This window comes from Miniopterus natalensis, chromosome 11, assembly GCF_054644295.1.
Source record: "Miniopterus natalensis isolate mMinNat1 chromosome 11, mMinNat1.hap1, whole genome shotgun sequence".
NCBI classification, from domain to species: domain Eukaryota; kingdom Metazoa; phylum Chordata; class Mammalia; order Chiroptera; family Miniopteridae; genus Miniopterus; species Miniopterus natalensis.
In genome coordinates, this window is record NC_142091.1 from 28,664,283 (window position 1) to 28,688,993 (window position 24,711).

General features: G+C 40.0%; 1 protein-coding gene across 3 annotated transcripts in view; it reads left to right on the top strand.

The window, feature by feature from the left end:
- The window catches only part of GRM5 (glutamate metabotropic receptor 5), a 358,336-nt gene that overhangs the window by 294,694 nt on the left and 38,931 nt on the right, over positions 1–24,711 (top strand). For all 3 annotated transcript variants that reach the window (XM_087822195.1, XM_087822196.1, XM_087822197.1), the window contains exons 6-7: positions 585–711; positions 18,493–19,432. In XM_087822195.1, the coding sequence (XP_087678321.1) occupies positions 585–711; positions 18,493–19,432 (1,067 nt within the window). The remainder of the gene's footprint in view (positions 1–584; positions 712–18,492; positions 19,433–24,711) is intronic.

Here is a 24,711-nt window from a genome sequence, read left to right on the forward strand (position 1 = left end):
CTTGAACCAGATTTTTAGTAGAAACAGAGACCAAGAGATGACTTCCCCAAAAAGTTCAAATTTTGCCTCTTCGTTCAACACAAATTCCTAATTATTTTTTATCAATATGGATAGATTTTTGAAATCTAGCAGATATACAATGTTTTTTGCTAACAACTTTGAACTAGTGGAGGGAAGCCAAGGTGAATCCAGAGAGCAAAAGTTCTAAATTTGAAGAAAAGAGAGACATAGCCTCAGGAAAATTCAGTTACATACACACGTATGTAGATATATGTGTATTTATATGTGAGCACAAACACAGACACTTATTAAATACAGGTATTTAAAGCTAATTATTCAAAAACTTTCTTTGAATTTAATTCTTGATCCTATCACCAACCAATTTTATGATGTTGAACTGGTCACTTAGCCTGTTTCTTTGATTATATAATGATAATATTAATACTTATACTGCCTATCTGGTAACATTTGAAATAATTTCTGTGAAATCCCTTTCTGCTCTGCAAAGCGGTACATTTGAACAAAAGATTGCTGGATTTTTATCGATGCAAAGAAATAATCAGAATTTTGAATATTTGCCTTAGGTGATCCGGAAGGGAGAGGTGAGCTGCTGTTGGACCTGTACGCCGTGCAAGGAGAATGAGTATGTCTCGGACGAGTACACCTGCAGGGCGTGCCAGCTGGGCTCCTGGCCCACGGACGACCTCACCGGTACGTGTATCGCAACGTCAGCAGAGGCACATCTCTCAAAAAAAACACCTGAAAAATACACAGATATGGGAGGAGGGGGTCACGTCTCCAAGTATTTCTCATCTTGATGGCCTTGCTTTAGGTGACAAAGAATTTCCTTGGGAACAGAAGCCTTCCCAGCACCTGGCTGATCATGAAAACCTATAGATCTTGCAGAGAGATTGGCCTATATTCCCCCCCCCCCCCCCCCCACCAAACCAGATCAGAATCCCCAGGTTTCCTACTGGGCATTTTCACCCCCTCAGGATATTCCACATGCCTCTAAGTCTGCTTTTCACCTTCCTACTGGATAATGTATCAGAAATACAGATTCATCCCTTTTATTTCTTTGCTCAGCACTTACCAGCGTTTTCATATCTTTATAGGATATATTCCAAGTTTTTCAACATGGCACACAAAATGCCCTCTCTCCCACCCCCTCCTATGATCTTTCCAGTTTCATTCACCGCCACTGTATGACTCTCATTTTATATTCTAGTATAAAGGGACGCTTGTAACTCTCATCTACACACAGTGCTATTTGAGTCTCCCATGTCCATACATGTATTTTCTTTTCTGCCTGGAATGTAGCTACTGCCTGACACAGAGGAAGCACGCAGTCAATGCGTGTCAACCTTCAGTAAAACAATGGGGAGAGTTACAAACGAAGATGAAAGTAGGTCTTAGGACCATCCTATGAAGCAAGCCTTTAACTAAAAGTTTGGGCTTTATCCTGTAGACAGTGGGGGGCCAGTGGAGGTTTTCCAGCAGGAAAATGAAATGATGTATGTATGTGGGGAGAGGGGATAAATACAAACACGGGAAGATCTCCACATTGGTATTACGTGAAGTCGAACCTTTAATTGAGATCTCTGGTACTTTTCCAAAGAACCTAGAGCTGTTTGTAACCCTGTCTCACTGACCCTGATGCAAAGTAACAGATCACTTGGAGCCACTTGCCAGAAGACTGCTCTGATGGCTGCAGCCATCCTAAAACCTGCCACAGAGATGCCTGGACTAGCTAGCTTTAGGGAAGATTGTAAGCCTTTCTTCCACCCACTTGGCTTAGTTACCCCACTTCGGCCTACAACATGACAGTTCAGGTCACCTTTGGGTCAGTGCCCTCATTATAATAATAACAACTAACTCACACATAATGCTTCCTGTGTGCCAGGAACCGTTTAAAGCATCTTACCAATGTTAATTCAGTTAACTCAAACAAAACTCTGTAGGATTGTTAGCACAGTTAAGAGATATGAGCCCACTTAGAATTGAATAATTATTTAGAAAAACAACTAGGAATGACAATCAACTGACGTTAATGTCTATATATTTATCTATAAACATATATATTCATAGAAAGATGTCTGAAATGAAGGTTACCTACTGATAAGAAAATATGTTTATGAGTGGTGGGATTGTGGGTTACTTTTTCATACACATATATATGTGCAAACATACATGCGTATAATGTTGAATTACATTGTGAGAGTGTGTTTTCATCAGTAAAGCCATTAACGTAAAATTTAAGCTAACCACATTCTTAATAGCCATCATAAACTAGCAGGAACCAGGGACCAGAAGTTAGGAAGAGAGAGGAAGAGAATCTGGCATGAAAACTAGAAAGAAAAGAAGGAAGATTATATCACCCTGGCCAGTTTGCTCAGTGGTTAGAGCGTCAGCCTGCAGACTGAAGGGTCCGGGGTTCGATTCCAACCAAGGGCACGTACCTTGGTTGCAGGCTCAATCCCCGGCCCCAGTGTGGGAGGCAACCAATCAATGTGCACATCGATGTTTCTCTCTCTCTCTCCCCTCCTTCCACTCACTCTGAAAAGCAATGGAAAAAATATCCTCAGGTGAGGATTAAAAATAAAATAAATAAAAGAGAAAGAAAGATTAAATGAACGATGCAGGCAGAACATAGACAGTGTCTCTAATTCAACTTATTTTCATTGAGGACATCAAGTAGTTATTCTTTACCTAAAAATTATTAGATACTTATGTTCACAGTGCATAGGAAACAGGATTTGTACCCTCAAAGAGATCAGCATCCTAAATATTGGCAAATGATAGTAGGATACTGAGTGTTAACAGCAGAGAAGACCAGAATGGTGTAGGAGCTGATATGAGTGGAAGCTACTTGAATAAGGTTTCCAGTTGCCTCTTCAGTGAATTGCATACATGCAGGCACTAAGGCAGGGATGGGAGCTGGCCAAACTAAAAGGAAAGAGAAGTGTGTTTTGGACACAGAATAAAGAATTGAGTGTGTGGGCTGGAGGTGGGGGACAGATAATACAGGCAAGCTAGGGAAAGGCCAACTCTTGGAGGACTTTGTAAACCATGATAAATACTTTAAAGTTTATCCTAAGGGGTATTATGGAAACCATTTGTTTATTCATTCACTCGTCATTCGTTCAACAAATATAGATCTAAGTGTTTGAAACTATTTCTATGACCAAAGCATAAAATAAAATTATCTGCTCCCATGATGCTTACGTTCTAGTGGAGAGAATAGTTTTAAATGAGGCAATTATTATCGCCAGGAATATCCAGAAATTAAATATGAAAGGAAGTGCAATCGAGGTGGGCTACGTTGTAGATGTTATTTACATAGTCACAATGTAAAGAGTGAGTATTGTTTAAGAAATGAGCAAGCGGGGTACTGATTTCAGAATAGTGGCTTCATCTAGAAAGTGAGAAGGAAGAAAGTCAGATGTGAGTTACAACAGTGATTTCAATTGTATCTGTAAGCTGTGTGACCTGTGTGTGCGTGTGTGACCTGTGTGTGTGTGTGACCTGTGTGTGTGTGTGACCTGTGTGTGTATGTGACCTGTGTGTATGTGTGTAATTTGAAACAAATGACAAACTATCAACATTTGTTAAGTCTGACTTTTTATTTGTTCTATACTTCCTTACATGCTTAAAATTTTTATATTTAGCATGCTTCATACTATTTGAGCTACTTAAATATTGAATGCTGAAAGATAAAATTTTTAAGTAAAGGCTAAAATGAGGATTTTTAAGAGGAGGATAATAGAAAGTGACAGTAAGGAAATTTTGCAAATCCCAGTGTGAATCTGTTTGTGGTTTGGAGTATGATGATGCCGTGGGAATAAAGGGCAATGAAAAGATCTTCTTAGGAAATAAAATCAGTAGGAGGATGTCATTGTTTCCCTGAGAGAAAAAGGTAACTAAAATGTGGCCTGGCTTGAGAGAGGGGGCAGGGGAAAGATCGTGGATGGCAGCAGGTTAGATGAGGCACTCAGAGAATTCCCTAAAAGCTTCTGCCAAGGTAACTTTCTCATCGCACACCATTCCTCACCAGATCCAGGCAAACACTGTCCTAGAAAGAATCTTCAATTTGTTTTCTCTCAAAGAACTTAAGATAAGAAATGAGTGGCAGATCTTTAGCGCCCCAGCCCAAAGCCAGGGGCAGGGAAACACCTCCAAGTGGGCTCGCCGGCTCTGGCTACCTTCCAGCAAACCCGAGCACCACGGGAAAAGCAAAAACTGTGTGACTTTCAACAAGCAACTTGATGGAAAGCTTCCGGCAGGAAGTTAGCATGAGTTCTTTCTTTTTCACCCATAAAGAAATGCATCTAATTTATTTCACGTGCAAAACTGTGAAATGGAGGGTGGGCATTGCATGCCAACGTTTTAATGTCAGTAGGAACATTCTCTAAGAAGTCCCTTTGGTTCCCTACGTTACCTAATTGCTTTGGAGGTTGGAACCTTTGTATCTTCCCTGCAGGGGAAGAAAGAGAAGGAATCAAACAGAAGGGGGTTGGTGGGAACCTGGAGGGAGCTGAAGGTGAGCTCCAAGGGGCCTAACCGTTAACAATTTTTGCAGCTGCAGCATTGCCTTACTCTCTTCTTACAGATGTTTGCTTCATTTGTGTTCCTTACAGTTGTCCCACTTATCTTGGGATTATTTTTTTTTTTTACTTTTTAACGAATAAGTACATTAAATAAAAAACGTGGGAGGATTGCTTTTCATTACCAATAATTATCACTATCTTAAGCATTATCCTTTTTAATCCTATGAGGTAAACATTACTATTACTATTTTACAGTTAAATTAATTAAGATCCAGGAAGATTCTGTATGTTGCTCAAGATCACAGAACTTGTGGAAAATCAAGCCCGGATACTGTGATTTCAATATTTTATGCTACCTGCCTTTCTTCACAATCACATTTGCAAGCCCCATAGTTTCAGGAAATTACAGAAAGAAAAAATTCGGCTTTCCAGTGATCATATGTTACTTATTACCAGGTTTCTCTGATACTTTTCATTTCAAATGTGCTTTAAATGAGCTGCCTATTTGGTTATTACAATTCACTTTGAACAAGGAAAGGGGTAAAAAAAAAATCCTTGCCATTTATCAAGTATTATGTGTTTCTGATTCTTTAGGGTAGTTTAGATAGGAACTGTGTTTATTTCCATTAAAATAATTGTAATAAATAGTTCCTGTTAATATTAAAAATGGAACATGCTTTCAGAATGATAACCTGTTATTTCTTGGTTTCTAGGTTAGGTAATAATCTGAATAGGAGCATCCTACCCAGCTGTTCATTCATTCAGAAAAATTTCTTTTATCAAATTTCTACACTGTTTTCAACACTGTGCTATGTTCTAGTGATAGAAATATATATAAAGGGAAGGGATATGACCTTCCATTGATGTGGGATGAAATGTATTTAGTGGAAGAAGTCTGACTTAAATAAGTTATTGCATTAAGAGTATAACATGATACATAAAATAACTGAATCATATACGAAGCGCAATGGTGGCACAAGGAATAACAGTACTCAGTAACAAATAGCTCCAGCGAGACACAAACACAGCACTGGGTACTGGACACACAGAGTGATCGTGGAGACACAGTCCCTATCCCCAAGTATCCCAGAGCCTGGGCAGACACACGTACAAATAAACAGTTAAGTTATATTAACTGTTATCTCTCCATTGTTTAAAAAATGTTTTTAAAAATATATAGGGATCAGAAATAAAGATAGCGATGGATGGATTGACTTAAGGATGAATAAATGATAAAACCTGGACAAAGTTCCAAACTCTCTCTATTGAATATCTTCCACGTTTGAAAGTAACTATATTAAGTATGCCCAGCATACAGTAAAAGCTGATTTAATGTGTGTCTAATGAAAGAATAAAAGAGAGAGGGAAGTAAGGGAAAGAATGAAGGAACAAAGGAACAAAACAGAGGAAAGGAAGGAAGGAGGAAGGAGAGAAGGTGCTAGGACTAGAGTAAGCATTGATCGCTATAGGAACATTGAGGAAAGGATATTAACCTGGTCTTGGAAGTTTGTGGTGCCCTCTGGGAGGAAGTGGAATCAATGTGAAGTTAATTGGGTGAAAGGGAGAGAAATTTTCAAGCAGGAAGGAAAGGCCCTAAGGATGATACAACATGTCCCATCTAAGAAATGTGTATTTTTTCCAATATCGCAAAGCAAATGAATCACTATTTCACATTCACCTTTCTTTCAAAGTCCATACGGTGGGAACCATCCTTTTCTACAGAACAAACATCATAATGGTGACCAGCAAAAAAAAAAGAGAATTCTCAGGTTCCCTAAGCACTTCCAAGATTTTCCTTGTTAATTTTGCTACATAAACATTCATCAATACAATCTAAGGAGAGTGGATTTATGACAAAATTTGTCTCTAATAATTCATCTTTATTATCTTCCAATAGCACAGTGATTTAAATCAAAGGGCTTTGGAGCCAGACATGTCCATGTTGAAATCCACATTCTATCAATGACACATTGGTGTGACTTTAAGCAAATAAATTTCCTTCTCTGAGCTTCAACTCCTTCTTCCATAAAATGGAGATAATAATAGTAACTAATTCATAGATTTATTGGGGAAATTAAATAGCATACATAACTTTAGTACCTCTCAACAGTTCAATTATATTAACTATTATCTCTTCAGTGTTAAAAATGTTTTTAAAAATGTAGTGATGAGAAATGAACATAAAAATAAATGGATTGGTTTAAGGATAAATGAATGAGAGGTAAGTACAGTTCTTGCATCCTCCCACAACCACATTAAAAATACAGCTAAACTGCAGAACAACCGTCATTCAGAGCCACCTGAAATCCAGCTGAGTGGCAGTCCTACAATGAAGGACATAAAAAGCCACATCAAGAGTGGCAGGAAGGGCAAAATGGAGAACAGGCTGGCCCCAAGTGGCAGATAAAAGTCAGGAGGGATATCTTGGCTGTGGAGGTCCCCCCTGAGGAGTGAGGGTCCCAACCCCACTCCAGGGTTCCAGTGGCAGGAAGAGAAGTCCCCATGATGTGTGGCTGTAAAAATCAGCAGGGATCGTGGCTGAGTGAGACGGAGGGGTCCTAGAGCCCCAGGCAGTTCCTTGTAAAAGGCCCACACGTGGATTTTCTCAGACTCACTTCTTCTGAGCTTCATGCTGGGACAGCAGCTCAAAAGGCACCAAGGACATAGGGGAGAAACTGAAGTGTCCAGCATCAGGGTGAGCTAGAGGGCCAGCTTTCTCCCAGACAGAAGTGCTGGCAGAAGCCACGGTTCCTTTTCTGAAACCCACCCCCCACCCCAGCCAGCAGGCAGAAGCCATATCTGAGTCTCTGTCAACCTGCCTAACACTGCTAGCCTGACCCTGTGATTCCCTGACACCCTATTTTATTCAAAGCCAAAGTCCTTACACATTATTATCTGGCCCCTGATTATACTTTCCCCTTTCACTTCATCTCCCTCTTACTCCAACACAAAGGTCCTTTTGCTTTCCTTTTAAAATATCTGTAAGTTTCTCATCTTGGGGTCATTCCCTCAGCTGTTCTCTGCCAGGAATGCTCCACCCCAGGTACCATAGGGCTCTTATCTTTCCTTCCTGCAAGTCCTAGCTGAAATGTCTGTCCTGACCAACTTGCTTAATATTACAAATTGTCCCCCCTTACCCTCTTCTACTTCTTATTTTCTCCATTTAACATATAACCTTTTATTCTATTATATTGTTTAAGTATTAATTTATTTTTCTTGATCATATATTGTCAGTGTTCCCAGCTGGAATATAAGCTAAAGAATAGGGTTGGTTTGGTTGTTTTGGGTTTTTTTGTTTTTTGCATGTTTTGTTCACTTAAGAATATCAAGGTCCTCAAACACAGTAGACACTCTGTAAATACCTGCTGAAGAAATAAATTACAGAATGGAAGAAAGGAAACAAATCCCAATGTATTAAGTGCCTATCATTCATTATATTAGGAACATTGTTTTCTACCAGCCAGTCCTTATCTCAATTTTCTGCATTTTACAAAAAACTGAGATTGAAAATGTAAAATAGCTGTACTGTGTTCACATGGTAAGTAGCAGGAGTCTGGCTCTAGCCTCACTGTAAAAGCCTTTCTGTAAATCTCATGCTTTTCCCTTGATACAATGCTGCAGGTAATATAGAAAGGGCCATGAGTCACTGGATCCTTTCTGAAAGGATCTCTAAAATCCTATGAAAAATTTTGTGCAGCAGTCCTTTAAAAACAATGAGCCTGATAAAGTTGTTTCAGTTAATGCTGAAAAAACAAAACAAAAAAACAGTGATTTTATTTTAAAGGAAATGCCGGGCTCGTACATTGAAAATTTGTAAAATACCTTCTTACTCTTCCAATGTCTCAGTTCTCATTAACTTATAAATTTGTTTATCCCACCAGATGAGTCAAAAAGATGGTATATTTATAAATGTAACACCATTTGCTCCAGGAAAAAAACAATACTAAATGGCCCTCTCTCAGTGGAACTTTTCAAAACAGTTCCTCAAAGAGAACTTAAACCAGTTTTCCCCTCACCAGAAACTAAGCAATGAAAAATGTACCTTGTACGCTCCTTCACGATGATAAATTCGTGGTATGACTAAAAACAATGTCATCGTGGTCAGAAACCGTTCTGATATAACCAGACTGAAGAAACTAATGCGGTTCCATTGATTTCAGCTTTTGATAAATATAGCTTACCCCAAAATAAATGATCACATTTCTCCCCAAGAACATAAAACATTGTAACACAGTGCTTGCCACCGCAGTGTCTAAACCACCTGGAAAAGGCTTCCTAAAGCATTGGTATATTCTATGAGTAATATGAAGCAGATAAATGCCTCCGATTTTGCCACCTCTTAAAAGTCACATTATGTCGAGTGAAAAATTCAGAGAGCATTTGTGCTACCTTGTAGTTACAAACAATTTAAGATAATATAACACCATTTACTTGGGGCTGTGTATACATAAACAGGCTAAAAAGATAAAATAGGCCTGGCTTTTCCCCAGGAGAACATAGGACAGCCCTAATAAAACACTTCAGCAGATGTTGAGTCACTACTGTTTTATGTGCATACTTCTCTCTCCCCTTTTTATCACTTCAGGATTATTAAGCCACTGTTCAAGTCACGTGTCATTTTTTACGGCCCTCACACTAATCCTTGAGCCGCAGGCAGGAAGGCATTACTGTCTCCCCCCGCGGCGTTAACTGGCTCCCCCTCTGACTGAGCGGTGCTGCCCGGGGATGTTATAATTCCCTTATGACGCTGTGTCGCGAGGCTGGGGAGGTGCTGTTCCGCCGCACATCCAGTTCCTGCGCGTTGGCTGTTTCCTTTACGTTTCTGTCCCCCCTTCAGTGTCTGTACTTCTCAGATGGTTCTTTCGCTTGAATGCTCTTCAGCCCCAGCCCTACCACAGTTCCCTTAACGAAAAAGGAGTGAAATAGTCGTGCCTCCCTCCGAACGCTGCGGGTGTTAAGGTGGTGGGTGCACAGTGCCGGTCACGCTGCCCAGCAGGGTGGAGTCGCCGGGCCGAGCGCTGGCCCGTGTACTCTCTTAAAGGAGTAATGATTGCCTTCCTGTCACCGGGGTGGGCGCCCACTGGCTTGAATGGGGTAGCTGCTCAGGCAAGGGCATTGAACTAGGTTCAGGAGTGAGCGCAGTGCTCTAGCTGTGCTGGGCGAACAATTTTCAGAATCTTTGATGAGCAGGACAAGGCATTCATCTTTCTTCTTGTGCACTTTCCCTATATGTGTGGGGTTCCCATATTTTCTTTTTATAATAAAGGAGCATTTTATTTCCTTAAATATGTATCAGTAGCTCAATTGAAGAATACCTATAATATTATGATACATAAAATTCAGGAACTAGTAGGCTGGGGAAGAGAAACAGGCGGAAAAACCCATGGCAGAGTATGCATACGGCTGTGCAACCAGCCTTGGGACAAGGTAAACCCGGGCCTCAGAACAGCCTGGTGTGTCTCTGAAAGGAAAAAAATGAAGGTGCTGTAATAGGTCGTACAGGATACAGAAGGAACTCTGTGGGGCCTAGGAACTGCTGCAAAAACTCAGTCATCAAATGAAAAGCTTTTGAAGATTGGGGCGGAACATCCGCCACAGGAGGAAATGCTTTTTAGTAGACAGATTATTTGCAAAACCAAACCAAAACAAAACAAAAAACCCTATAATTTTATAAAAGAGTCTGACTAGCACCAGAGGAAAGGGACTCTGAAAAGAGTCTGGTAAGCCAGTTAATGAATAGAAATAAATAGAAATTAAATGTAAAACACTTATTATAGCGCATAGTATATATGTAAAATTCCACTGATAGTCTATTGGTTTTAAAGGTATGAATTTATTGTTTTATTCTAGTAAAACACAAAAATCGTTTTAAGCATTTTATAGACTTGGTCCTGAGAAATTGTTTCACTGTCAGGTAATTGATCTTTAACTTCTCATATGTGCATTTTTCTACAAGGATTTCTCCAGATTAAAGCCCTCATTATAGGGACAGAATTCTGCATTATTTCCATTTTAAGTATAGAAAAATTGAGGCACAAGTAAATAAAGCAAAAGTCTTATATTTACTGGAAAGACTGTGTGCCAGCTGAAAGTGAAGTGCATCTCCCCTGACTCTTCTTCCCCTTCATTAGTGAAGTCAGTCATTCATTTAACCCCTTTAACAGCCTGTGGGGTACTGTGCTGGGGACTAGAAAGCAGCAAAAGCAAAGAAAGAGCCTCCTGCTCGCAGTTCACTGACCACTACATGAACCAGACAAGCAAACTCACTGTGAGCATAACAGTTGCGCGATTATGCGCCAAAAAAAAAAAAAGAGAGAGAGAAGTTGCCCAGGAGCTGTAATAGGCACAGGCGCAGGGAACGTGTGGCCACAGGGCAGGAACCTGTTGTTCAGCCTCAGGGAATCAGGAGAGCCATTCTGGAAGAGGGTCTGGAAAATGAAAAACGAAAGAGGAGTGAACTAATGTACAGGGGTAGGGGGAAGGTAAAATGGAGCATATTTATTATTTAGATTCATGTGCCGTGGTTTTCCTGTTCAGCTGCAGTATGTCCGGAAGTCATTTTTTCAAAGCCGTTCCCTACAAACGGGCACCTGTGATCATCCTTCCCCTTAGCATTCTGCAGTACTAGTAAAGCATTCTTTATGCTGGAATTATGAAACCGATCTTTAAATACAATTTCAAACTCCCCTATAAAATGTAAGCAATAACAAAGAATAAAAATAAAAACTAAATAAAATATATAGTTCGGGTTGCGGGCTTGGTCCCCTGTTAGGGGTGTGCAGGAGGCAGCCAATGACTCTCTCATCATTGATGTTTCTCTCTCTCTCTCTCCCTGCCCCTTCCTCTCTCTGGAATCAGTATATATGGTTCTGAGTTGGCTCAACTCAGGGAATTTTATTTAGGGACCTAAAACAAAAATATGTAACAATCCTGGAAGAGCTGGGTCCCATGATAAATGGATGGTTGTGAGTCCCCTCTGGAGCAGTGCTAGGAGTACCCCATAGTCAAGACTTGTTCTCTTGTGCTGTGGGTATTTAGTGCCCATTCAGAAAAATGTCTATACTAGAAAACTTCAGGGACACAAACCCAACAGCTTACCAAGCAGAGACTCTGACCCAGAAACCCTCATGACATACAGGCCAGGAGGACAACCTTGCCGAAGAGTTTGAATCAACATGATTTTTCAGAAGGGAGCGTGGATTTAGGTCAGGATAACAAATATCAAATACTTATACTACCACTAGGCCTGCCTTGCCCATGGCAGACATTGTTAATGACTCACGATTCTCTTTCCTAAGTCAATCAAGCAAGCAGAGGAGCAAGCAAAAATCCTGCAGGCTTTTAACCTCAGCCCGACATGTTAGCATATTAAACCTCATATTGCCTCTCTGTAAAATAGAGTTGATGACTCCTACTTCACTTGTTTATTATAAAGATTACCTGAGAGATGTAGGAGAGCACCTGACGTATAGTAGGCACTCATACTCCTTTTTTAACTATTGGCATAAACAGGAACAAGGCAGCTTCCACTTGAAGCAGTTTCCAAGAAAACTTAACTAACATTTGGGTAGAGACCAAATTTTTATTTGAAGCAGTGATCAAGCTATGTTTTCATACTAAGGTAATGGTAAAAATCAGTCAACCCTACCATACGCCTTCCCTGCGGAGGACTTGGGGTGCTTTTGTTTTTTTCTGGCCTAAGGTAAAAAATGTTGTAATTAACAGCCTTCCTGGAAACAGTGAATCTGAAGTTTATAGTTAAATGGCACTTGTTAAAAAATGACTTCTGTTTACTGCCTTCCTTATTTCTCTACCCATACTTCCCAGGTCCAGTGAATTACTCAGAATTAGGTTAATCAGTCAATCATAAAATATTTACCAATACGTAATCAATATCAGGAAAATTTCTAATGGCAAACCTGTCACACTGCTAGGCAGTACACCTTTAAAGTGCTCCTTAGTTTTGCCTTCTCTTAGTTACTAGACTCTTGGCTAAAATTTAGATACAATGCACTCAGTTTAGCCTTACTCTATAACAGTACATAAGAGTTCTGTAAGGGACTTCTTATAGGAAACAAAAAAAAATTGTTGAGAATGATTTGATCCATACACCAGATGAGAATTATATACTTTGGTTATATAGTAAATATATTAATTTGTAAATTGCTATGTTAACCATATGAGTGAGACGCTGTGCTCAGTTCTGGGGATCCATTTGTAAGCAAAAGAGACCTTGACATCAGGGTGCTTATAGTCAAGCAGGGAGGACAGATCTTAACAATATAATCTCAATCTCAATCTTTCCCTCTCTCTTTCTCTCCTCTTACACACTAATTCCAATTCTTCTGAACTATGGAATTTATGAAAAACTTCAGCTTAGGGTATGAAAACAGAAAATATTACAGGATCAAGGATATGGGCAATGCAGAAAAAATTCTGAGTCTGCTTTCCTCTGTTATCTCAGATCAACACCCTAGAGATCCAAAGCCAGAAGGGTAAAGAGAGGAAGAAAGGCATTCAGGTGGTCTATCCGTGGAACACATTGAAAGCAAGCATGATGCTGTTGGTCACCAGTTAACACCTTGTACTCTGGGCAGACTGTTTCTCATGTATCAGTTTAGTATCCCCGAAGTGGCCTAAACAGCAGCTGAGGACATATTCATCTGATTCTCAACAGCAACTTCCTTTCTTCCAAAAACATACCAGGAATAATGAAGCTTGTTCAGGAGTCCTGCCTAACCTACTTGCAGAATAGCAAGCATCTGTCCCAGGATCTTTGACTTCTCCTTCCTTCTGCCTGAACAGACAGTTGGAACTCAGTTTGAAAAATGCTATAGTCTAGGACTATTAATACAGGAATATTAACCCTGTAAGACGAATACCCAAACAGCAAGCATGAGCACCAGTCATTGGTGAGTAGTCATATCATTTTTAGGTGTCCAGGAAATCAGTGAACCGTCCATTTTTCCATTAGATGTATCAAAACACGTTGGTGGAACCACAGGATGAATGTGGACAGAATACCATTTTGGCAGCTTACTTTCCCTTAAAGAAAAAAAGTTGTGTTTTCAAAATATATTTCACTTCAAGCTATGAGAAGATGGATTATAGCAGAGAGCTGTAGAAGATGGGTCAAACACGAAAGGGAAGGAAAGTGAGAAGTGAACAGCTACTTAAATAGGTGTCATCGGAAAACAGGCCATGGTTTTCTAACCTATGGCTTATCTGCATTTCTAGAAAGCAATTTAATGATGTGCATCTTCTGAGAAACTCTAACGTGCTTGCTAGGAGGGAACTTCACTGACATGATCAAGATTCTTTCATCTAAAATATGATAACATACGCTAAATTGATTAAATGTATAATAAAACTATAAAACATATACACTGTAGATTCTTAGTTAACCTCTACATGCCTTCCTGTATGTACTGACTTACCAGCACACTAAGAATGAAAAAGAGATAAAACAGAAATCCGCTAAATGGAGAAAATGCCCAGTAATTTGTAGAAGAAAATAAAGAGAATTAGGAAGAACACCAGGGTATTCAGGTGTTTGTAAACCAGTGTGCATAGGAGGGGTAGTAATCCATGAAAATTTACATTTACATTATGCTAGGGTTAGCATTATCTCAAGATTCTGAGATTTGGTAGAACATGTTCCATGATAGGAATACAGCAATGGAAGGATACCACTCCTTGTTCAAAATAAATAGATCTAATAGTACTGTGTTTTGGGTTTGGGGGGAAGGAATATAAGAGAATGATATACCACTAGAATAGGTATCTGTAAACCTGAATCCCAAAACTTTGTGCAAGCTCTTTGGGTAAAAATTTAAGAAAAAGTAAAAGAGAAGTGATGTTTTTAGAGGGAGGTATGTCTGCTGGACCACCCAATTAACCACTTTCCTTTGGCTTCTCACACACTTCCTTCTTCTAGCTGGTCTATCTTATGGCTTCCCTGACATACCCTCCTCTCCTCCATTCCTTAATGTTGGTATTACACAGACTTCTAGGCTCTGCTCTCATCTTCATCTATGAATTCCCTCACTGATGGCTTTCATTTCCGTGTCTCTTCCTCTTGTAAACAGGTGATTCTTAAAGCTGTAACTTCCACTCTGATATTTCTTGTAAGCTTCTGTTTCCATCTTCTCGGTAGGTCATAGATATTTCAAACACAACACCTCCAAACTGGAACTAGACATCATTCCCGTAACATGTGACCACTTACCACCTACAGCCCTTATCTTTAGTTAATAGCATTGCCATCAACTTGGTTAGAAGCCTCTCTCCTGATTCCTCTGTCGGCCTCCCTCATAATTTCTTTCAATTCTAGCTCTAAAAGGTCATTACTAGATGAGTGTGTTCTTCAGTACAGTGACTTGTAGCTTTTGCCCTATCGTCCCTTGACTTTTCTCCTGTGACAGCCTTTCTGACCAGTTTATGCGCCTCCTGTCTCCACCTGCCAGCCTCACCTGCCTTTCCAACCTGTCTTCCCCCACCACTAGTCCTGGCCATGAGATAACGTAGTTCATGGAAAGCCTTAGGTACAGTTAGGGCGATCGCATCTTGGAATTATTATATAGGACCTTTGCAATCTGGGTGAGAAATCAAGGCTGGGTTGCCAACCAGGGACCAAGGACGAGTTATGTAGTCATTGAGCTTGCTTATTAGAAATAAGATTCCTTTGTCCCACCCCAAATGTACTGAGTCAGAATGTCCTGAGTTTGGACCCTGGAATTGTATTTCTGCAGGCTCTCCAAATGATTGTGGTGCACGTCCAGTTTTGGAAATCTCTAAGGTCCAGTTATAAGATTCAGTAATTATAATACTCTACTCAGAATCCAATCTGCTATTCCAGGAAAATAGTTACAAAAGTATTTTGTGCGATGGCAGCATCATTAAACCAAACATAAAGCCTTCTGAGTGGTGCGCATTTAATGAAAAAAAGCATTCATTTGAATGTATAAATTCTGGTAAATTTGTGAAAATTATCACATCAGATTAGAAACATTCTTTATGCACATTTCTTCCAACACATATATCTAATGGGCTTGTCTTTTGTTTCACAAATGACGTTAATTAGTTGCACATGAAGAGTTGAAGAAACTATTTGACACAAAAAGAGTGGTGAATGTTATCATATGCAAAACATTTAGTAATTAGGGTGTTAATTACATTTAGATAAAAGCAATTAAGATTTAACAGAACAGAAGGGGGAAAAAGAAGAGAGTAAAATGAAAACCCTTAAAGCAAACATTTATATTTTTTCCAGTTGATTCTCTCTAGCTAATGAAAGGAGTTCTGCTTCAGGTATCATATAACATGTTTCCTATATCAGTAAATTACTAGGTCATTAGTAGCTCAGGACCAACAGGGAAACTGGTCTCTATAAAATTAACTACAGTAGATAGTAATCTTCATTTTCACATCTGTGTGTTAAATAAATTGTTATGAAAGAATAAAAATAAGAATGATTAGTCCCTATTTTCCTGTTTTAAAATAATTCCTACAAGGAACAAATTTATAAATATGCACCTAAATCCCATGGTATGCCTAAGTCTCAGACGTTGAATTCCTACATATAAGTAGCATATATGACAGCTAAAAATATGGATACAGGTATATTAATTAGCAATGACATATGCATTTATTTATAATTAATGGCATTAAGTAAAATAACTCTCATATATAATCTGGGCTATCCACAGACTTTTTAAAAGTTAAAAACACTTTGTTTCAATATTAAATGTATAGTTTTTTAAATAAAGACACAGTTTTCCATAGAAACAATTTTGTAAAATGTGCTGAGGATCCTGGGCTAACTCACAAATCCTGTTAAACCCATAGTGAATTTAACTATATTAATGGTATTCTTCAAAACCTGAGAACTTGAAGAAAGAGACTGGCAAGGCAAAAATAATGAAAAGAAGAATATTCCCTTTCCTTTTCAGAAGAATTTTAAAAAGCCCATTTGCTTCTTTGCTATCAGTACTTATTCGTACCTCCCAGTAGCCGGTGATACTCATAGCCACCTACTACAACACCCTTAATCGTGAGATATGGGCAGTTAATAGGAAAACCTTACACTGAAATCAATTAGGATTTGGTTTGGCTGCATATCATATATCAGAAGGAAAAAAAAAAGTAATTTAAACAAGGTAAATGTAATGTACATAGCACAGAGCTAGACTGTGGTTCCATGGTTAACCAGGATCCGGGCACTCTCTATTTTCTCTTCCAAAACCCAGAACATGTTTTCTGTCCTTAAAGCTACCTTACAGTCCAAGATAACTTCTGGAGGTCTAGCCAACATGCTTGTGTTCCAGGCAGCAAAAGGAAAAAGCATGGAAGGGTAAAAAGGGCCTCACCAGGATGGGTCATTTTCCTTTAAAAGAGTTCTCTGCTTACATGTTATTGGCTAAAACCTAGTGACTTGGCAAATCTGACTACAAAGGGTGCTAGAAAATGTAGTGTTTTAGCTGCATCCTTAGCACCCCAAGTGAAACTGGAGCTCTGTCACTGAGGATAAAGGGGAGAATACACATTTGCAAGCAATTAGTAATCTCTGCAACATTCCTCAGATGTCCAGTGCTCCAGATTACTTACCTCCTTTCGTACTCATGATAAAGCTATCTCAGTTCTATTTTTAAAAATGTAATTGACAGGAATGATCTTTCTAGAGCAGTAGTTCTCAACTTCGGCTGCACATTTAGAAGCACTGAAAGTGCCTTTAAAAAGTCCTGATGCCCAGGTCAGTTAAATCAGAAACCATGTCAGTGAGACCCAGGCCACAGTGTTTTTTAAAAAATATCTCCTGGTAATTCCATTGTGCAGCCAAGTTTGAGAACTACTACAGTCCCAAAGGAATTTTAAAAAAAGGCATGTAACCCAAATGATACCAAATTTTGTCACTTTTTTTCTTTTGTGTAATAAAGTGGCATTTAAAAAACAAAAAGCCCCTGCAAGCCATGAGTGGGGAATAATTTGGGGAGTATTGGCACTTGCCATAGAGGCCAGCTGTTTGCCTTTGGGGTCAGTTTTCCTCTACTATACACTCCTTTTTTTAAACACTATCTTCTCTTCTATAACACTGGAATCATATGATTCTCTGAAAATCCTGACTTGTCTATACAGAAGATTCAAGGACAGCAGAGATTGACCTATTGTTGGTCAACCTTGATGACTTTACCTCTCATATATCTCCATATCCATTTAAACACTCTATCTTGTTTCAGATAGCTCTGAAATCTGTCCATACCTTTATCTCATCCAAAATCCACACAGCAACCAAAGGAATGTTTAAAACACACACACAAATCTGCCCTTGTCATTCCCCTACTCTACGTAGATCCTTCCAATGACTCCCCATTGATCTAGGACTCTGCCCTGCAAGATCCCCTCCCACCCACCTCCCAGCTTTGTCTTGGACCACTCATCACGCTATTGTCCCGTGGCCTCCTTGCTTGCTTCCAATGCCTCCTAGCTCTTTGCTTACGATTAATCTGTTTGCCAAACCTACTGAATTTCCAAACTCAGCCAAACCAATACTTTCTCTTGCAAATTCCTGTTGAAGGAAGACTTTGTTGCTTCCACAGACTAGGTCAGGATCCATACTATACTTCTCTCTGGCCCTTATTACAGTTGTAGTTCTTTGGAAGTATCCTCTCCCCCACCCTGATTATTGTTTATGAGGCAGGAATCATGTTCATTTTCATCATTTTGTTTTCAGAACCTAGAACAGCTCCTAATATTAATACATTATAATATAAAGATAAATATTTTATGAATGAATGTATGCAGAAATGAGTAGTTTGGGATCCTGAGATTGGAATGGTAGATTGGAGACAAAGTGAAAGGGTCATAAGCAGCTGCTTGTAACTTAGGCACAGCTGGCCTAGGTAAACATTTCTTCCTTCTTTTCCAACATGTGTCTGTCTCTCTGCAGGTTGTGACTTGATCCCAGTCCAGTACCTTCGCTGGGGTGACCCCGAGCCCATTGCAGCTGTGGTGTTTGCCTGCCTCGGCCTGCTGGCCACCCTGTTTGTCACCGCAGTCTTCATCATCTACCGTGACACCCCGGTAGTCAAGTCCTCCAGCAGGGAACTCTGCTACATTATCCTTGCTGGCATCTGCCTGGGCTACTTATGTACCTTCTGCCTCATTGCAAAGCCCAAACAGATTTATTGCTACCTTCAGAGAATCGGCATTGGTCTCTCCCCAGCCATGAGCTACTCAGCCCTCGTCACCAAGACCAACCGTATTGCAAGGATCCTGGCTGGCAGCAAGAAGAAGATCTGTACCAAAAAGCCCCGATTCATGAGTGCCTGTGCCCAGCTGGTGATTGCTTTCATTCTCATATGCATTCAGCTGGGCATCATCGTCGCCCTCTTTATAATGGAGCCTCCTGACATCATGCACGACTACCCGAGCATCCGGGAGGTCTACCTGATTTGCAACACCACCAACCTGGGAGTTGTCACTCCTCTCGGATACAACGGGCTGCTGATCTTGAGCTGTACCTTCTATGCTTTCAAGACCCGGAACGTCCCGGCTAACTTCAACGAGGCCAAGTACATCGCCTTCACCATGTACACCACCTGCATTATATGGCTGGCCTTCGTGCCGATCTACTTTGGCAGCAACTACAAAATCATCACCATGTGTTTCTCGGTCAGCCTCAGTGCCACCGTGGCGCTAGGCTGCATGTTTGTGCCCAAGGTGTACATCATCCTGGCCAAACCGGAGAGGAACGTGCGCAGCGCCTTCACCACGTCTACGGTGGTGCGTATGCACGTGGGGGATGGCAAGTCATCCTCGGCAGCCAGCAGGTCCAGCAGCCTCGTCAACCTGTGGAAGAGGAGAGGCTCCTCTGGGGAAACCCTCAGGTAAAGGCTGTGGGGACACTGTGGGCACTGGCTCCTATTGCTGAAGCAGGGGCATTTGCTTCCAGGGGCTTTTAAATGGAAAATATCTGAATGAATGAAACTATAGGAGGCAGGGTGCTGGGAAAGGGGCTTTGGATATTTTCACTGAACGGTTTCTGTGAGGTTAATTGAATGTGGACCCAGTGACTTAGGCCAAGGCAGAAACATAGAAGTTGAGACCTCTGAAAGCAAAGATTTACAGCCAAAGGGGGGGTGAGGTCAAGAGGGCAGAGAGAGCACAGTTCAGTCATCGAGCCAAGGCCAGACCCTCCAGGTCCTGAGGGGACAAAGATACATTGTGGAATAAATTCTAGTTCACGAGAAAAGAGTAGAGAAAATTATTGTTAACAAATAAGACGATGTTGAGAACAGAATACCGAGAGCCTCTCACGTCTGACTGCACGTGCATGTACTCAGACCATAGAGGCATGAGAATGTAGAAATTATATTCTGGTTCTTAGTGGACAATTTGAACTCTGAGAAATATCGAAGCTCATGAAAGAGATAAGAGAACAAAGTAGCTTTGAGTATAATCTTTCTAAACAACCAGCCATTCTCCCACTTTTTCTGTTGCCCACAGTCCCATCCCCCCACCACCGCCGCCACCAAGTTCAGTACCACAGGTATCCTTACTGGGCAATTGCCATCCGAAAAGAATCTCAAGTCAACAGTCACTGATTTCCTCCAATGTAAGGGACTACCTTATGTGATAAGTGCCCCCCTAAGGTACTTCAAAAGGCAATGAGAACTTCTTATCAGTGGCTAGGGAACAAATCTGAAGGTGTTAAAAGGCTACATAAGTTGTTGAATTTGGAATAAGGACCTCCTCTCTATAAGAAGTACATATCTGATGAAAAAATTAAAGTAAATAAAGGGAAAAAAAAGAAAGTACATATCAAAAAAGCTAGTCAGGGCATCATCCACTAACTCTACAGAGATATGACAATTTTCCTAAAATCTAGGTAAATAAATGGAAGATAAATATCTTTCAAATGGAAGATAAATAGCTAAATAATATTGCTTGAACAATTCTCTTATACCATCACTTAACCTACATAAAAAGTCTTATTTTCTATCAGCCCTAACTCCTCAAAGCCTGAATTGTAGTGACAGTAAAGATACTGTATCTGTTGAGGACTGAAAAGGATTCATAAGGTATTTAGAGTTACCTACATGGCCCAATTCATTTGCATTATTAACATGTATCCTTGCCACTTTCAATTCTTTTCTAATTCCTGTGTGCCTCTCATCTCTTTCCATGCACCTTGTTCAAGGTAGTCAACTAAATTGTAAACCTCAGGGAAAACTATGTCTTCTGTTTCTTCAATAAATCCTGGCGATGTCATGTTCTATACACAGAAGGCCTTCCATATCTCAAACCTGCTGGCATGTTTTCCGTCTGCCTTCCTGACTCTTCTCTAAAATATTCTTTTTCAGAAACTTCTGCAAGATCAGCCTTTTTATTTTGTCTAAGAAGATTTATTTTGTCCAACTTACTTTATCAGCCTTTCTTTAAACTCTTTCTGTAAATAAAGTTTTCCTTGGCATCCTGATAGATAAAACAAACAGGTTGCTAAAGGGACAGAACTGTGAGTCTGTGCCTAAGCACCCCCAGAACTCTCTAGGGCAGGCTCCTTAGAGAGACCAGCGTGGAACGATGGATGGTGAAGAGCCCTGGCTTTGCAGCCAGGTTCTCCTGGGTTGAGCACTGGCACTGCCATTTCTTCTCTCTGAGCCTTAATTCATCTTCCAAATTGAGATCCTATCACCTACTTCATAAAATTGTAAAGAGAGAAAGGAATAATATGTATAAAGTGCAGGCACACTGTAAATACTTTATGGAAGGTAGCAGGGTCCAGAACTAGACAGCATTGGGACTGAATCTGGCAGCATCACTTCTAGCTGTGACCTAACTGTAGGTAATCACTTAACCTCCCTATGCCTCAGTTTCCTCCTCTAACGAATGGAGATGATGAAATACATAATCATCCAATGGTTGTGAAACTAAATGAGTCAATATGTATAGAGTGGATGCCATGCAGTAAGCACTTTTTAAGTGTTAGTAAGTTAACAATTGTCAGTCTTCCACATCTGAAAATCTCTGTGTGGGGTATGCAACCAAAGAGAACATAAGAAAAAGCAGTACAGATCTATAGTCACATTGATCATACAGCCTGGGCTTTCCTGGGATCCCTGTCTTTACATTATCCAACCGCTTCCAAACTGTAGAGGACACCCTGTGTCTCACTGAATGCAGGGTAAGCCCCTTGGGAGTAAGGGCCTTGTCCACCTTGTAAATTACTGTGCCTCCAGTGCCAGGAAGTGCACAGGAGTGTGTTTGGCATATGGGAGATACTCAATAATCATTTGTTGGTATGTTTGTTGAATGAATGGGTTTGGGAAGGTAGTGATGTGCTAGGGTTTTTTTACTTGTCTTCAAGTGTGCATACGACTACACTCTAGTGGTTCTGCCTTCATAAGATTAAGCCTACAGTGACCTGTATTACAAATACCCCTGCATTCCTGTGGTCGTCAGTTTCTACCAAAGAATCAGGCCATTAATCCCATCCATTGATCGCATGTTTTGCTATAATTCCTCTAGTAATATTAGATTATGTTCCTCTAGTAATATTAGTTTACTATTTTCAGCTATGTCATTTGTACTTCAGTAAACAAAGGAGCAACCTCAACAACAAAATTTACTGAGAGTGCTAACAGAAAATAGGAATGTTCAGGATTTGGGGGCAATATTTTAACTTGTTTTCTCTACATGGTCATGTACTTCTTGATGCCTGGATTTTGCAGTCAGTACATTTGGGTAGTAGACTATCAAAGAGAGTAAGGAGTGACCTTTGGCAGCTGTTGGGTTTTCTGTATGTGGTATTGACAAACCCATGTCTGTCTATGTGATGTGGTCATATCTGAGGCAGGCTATATAGTCAGATTATATAGAGAGTTCTGTTTTGCTGTTAACCAGGGTGTTTAGGCTGGAACCTACTTTTTATATGGAGAAGAGAAGAAGAAAGGCCAGAGAAAACTATAATACCCTCAAATCACATACGTACCATACCTGCTCCCCCTTTTAAGTAAGCTACAATCCTAAGAAATATATTAGATCCAAACTAAAATTCCTTTCTTTTATATATCCCATGAGCTCTCAAATTAAGTATTTCTTCTTTATGATCCAAACTCAAGATGTTCAGAACACTAACATGGTATTTATCACACTGTAGAATATAACAGGTTATGCATGGATTCACCTCCCTGTTTAGTTTATGGTTTTATAAAGGCCCATGTATATCACATTGCTTGTCACATTGGGGCTTAAATAATGGCAAACAAGTGAACTTGGGTGCTCCTAATACTTTCACATTTTATTCTAAATTACCCCCATTACTTATGCTTCTCTGGCTCAAATTCTGTAATATGCCAATGAGCCAATCAATCTTTTGGGACCTAGGGTACTATGTGAATCTAAACAAAGTACTTCAGTTCATTTCTTCCACTGTAAAATGGTAGATAATTAACCTTGTTGTGAGGAGTAAATGAAATGCTATGTGTTAAATTCTTAGTATCAGCACATAGGAAGTACTCAATGAATGGCAGATAAACCTCTTAGAAATGTGTTCAACTGCAAGAAAGATCGAGCGAGATTTTCAGAGATCTACACGATCTGTTTGGTTTCATTTCCCTTATATCACAAGAAACGTGCAGGTAAACTGCTCCTGGCATTTCTCCAAGGCTCGGTGATTCCAGAGCTAACATCTCCGCTGTTCCATACACCTGTTGCTAATGGTTACATGCTGGCCGTCAAGGCTCCGTGCATTGCTTCCTTTTGGTAGGGGGGGAAAAAGTCTTCTCAGAGTCCCATAAAAATTGCCTTTATGTCTCATGGAGAAAATCATCTCATATTACTATCCTTAACTGCATAAGTATAAGAAAGTGTGTGTTTAGCTTTCACATCTTCCGTCACGGAAACAAAGGGAGAAGTGCTCTTGGATAAACCCATAAATAGTGTCTACCATGGGAAGTGGCCGTACCTAGTAGTAACAGAGTTGTCTTGTGGTCACAAAATATTGAAAGCAGAAGCGATAATCATTCCCATTTTTCAGATGAAGAATTCAAGGTCGAGGTCAAGCATGGTTAGAAGGCTTTCCCATAGACTAGTCAGTTATGAAGCTCTTTTTATATCAGGTCTCAGCTTTTTGGCATTTGAGCTGAACATTTCCAAGAATATATTCTTTGGAAAGCTAGTCTCACAAGTTGCTCCATTTGAAAAAAATTATTTGGTCAAACAAGTTGAAAAAAACCCTGAATACTCTATCCTTTTATTGGAAATAAACACTGGGAAGTCTTGAAGTGTGGAAACCAGTCATTCATCTGTTAATTCTTTTTAATCTTTTCCCAAGCCTTTGAACACAGGACTATTTTTTGCAAGTATCTCTGTTAACATTCCAGAAAATTGGTCCTAATGAGAGGACTAACTTGGGAAAAATCATTGGAACCAAAAAAGAAGACATGTTTCTGAGGCCTGAATTGTAAATCCTATCTTCAGTGAGAAGGGAGCAGAAAGAGCCAATTTCTACCTCCGGCGGTAGAGATCACTTCTGTTTTCTGAAGACCTAAGGGAAGAACAGAGCTAATTCTAGCAGATCTAGCAGTTTACTGGGAAGTTAAATAGGCTCACCCTAGAACAAACATGCAAAAGTGCCCAGAGTCAGTCGTTCAATTCACTGAAATAGCAAAGGGAGATTTTTATTTAAAAGGGAGTGAGTCATGATAGATTTTTTTATATAGAGAAACGTACTATTTATGCCATCAATGTATAGCGATCCCTGTGATTAACATTTGGTTCTAGACACTAATTTCTAGCACATGTGGTACAGCACCAAGTCATTGTCGAGCAGATAATGCCAAGCTTCCGCTTAAGGCCTTCACTCGGCTGCAGATTGACAAACAAACACAAAACCAGTTCTGACCTAAATAAAGCATTGAATTTGCTGAATCTAAAGTTCTGGCTCTACAAGATTCCGAGTTCCCAGGGTCACGGGGCTGAAGTTCTCAGATGCATTGGGCTTTTCATGGCTAAATTAATAACAGAGGCCTATAACTCTACATCGGAAATTTTCTCAGAAGGTAAAACCCTCCCTGGGAATTCTAATGGCAGAAACATTAGCGTTGCCTCCACCTTAATTTTAGAAACTACCATTTGCCACTTTTGTTTTAATTAACTAATTAAC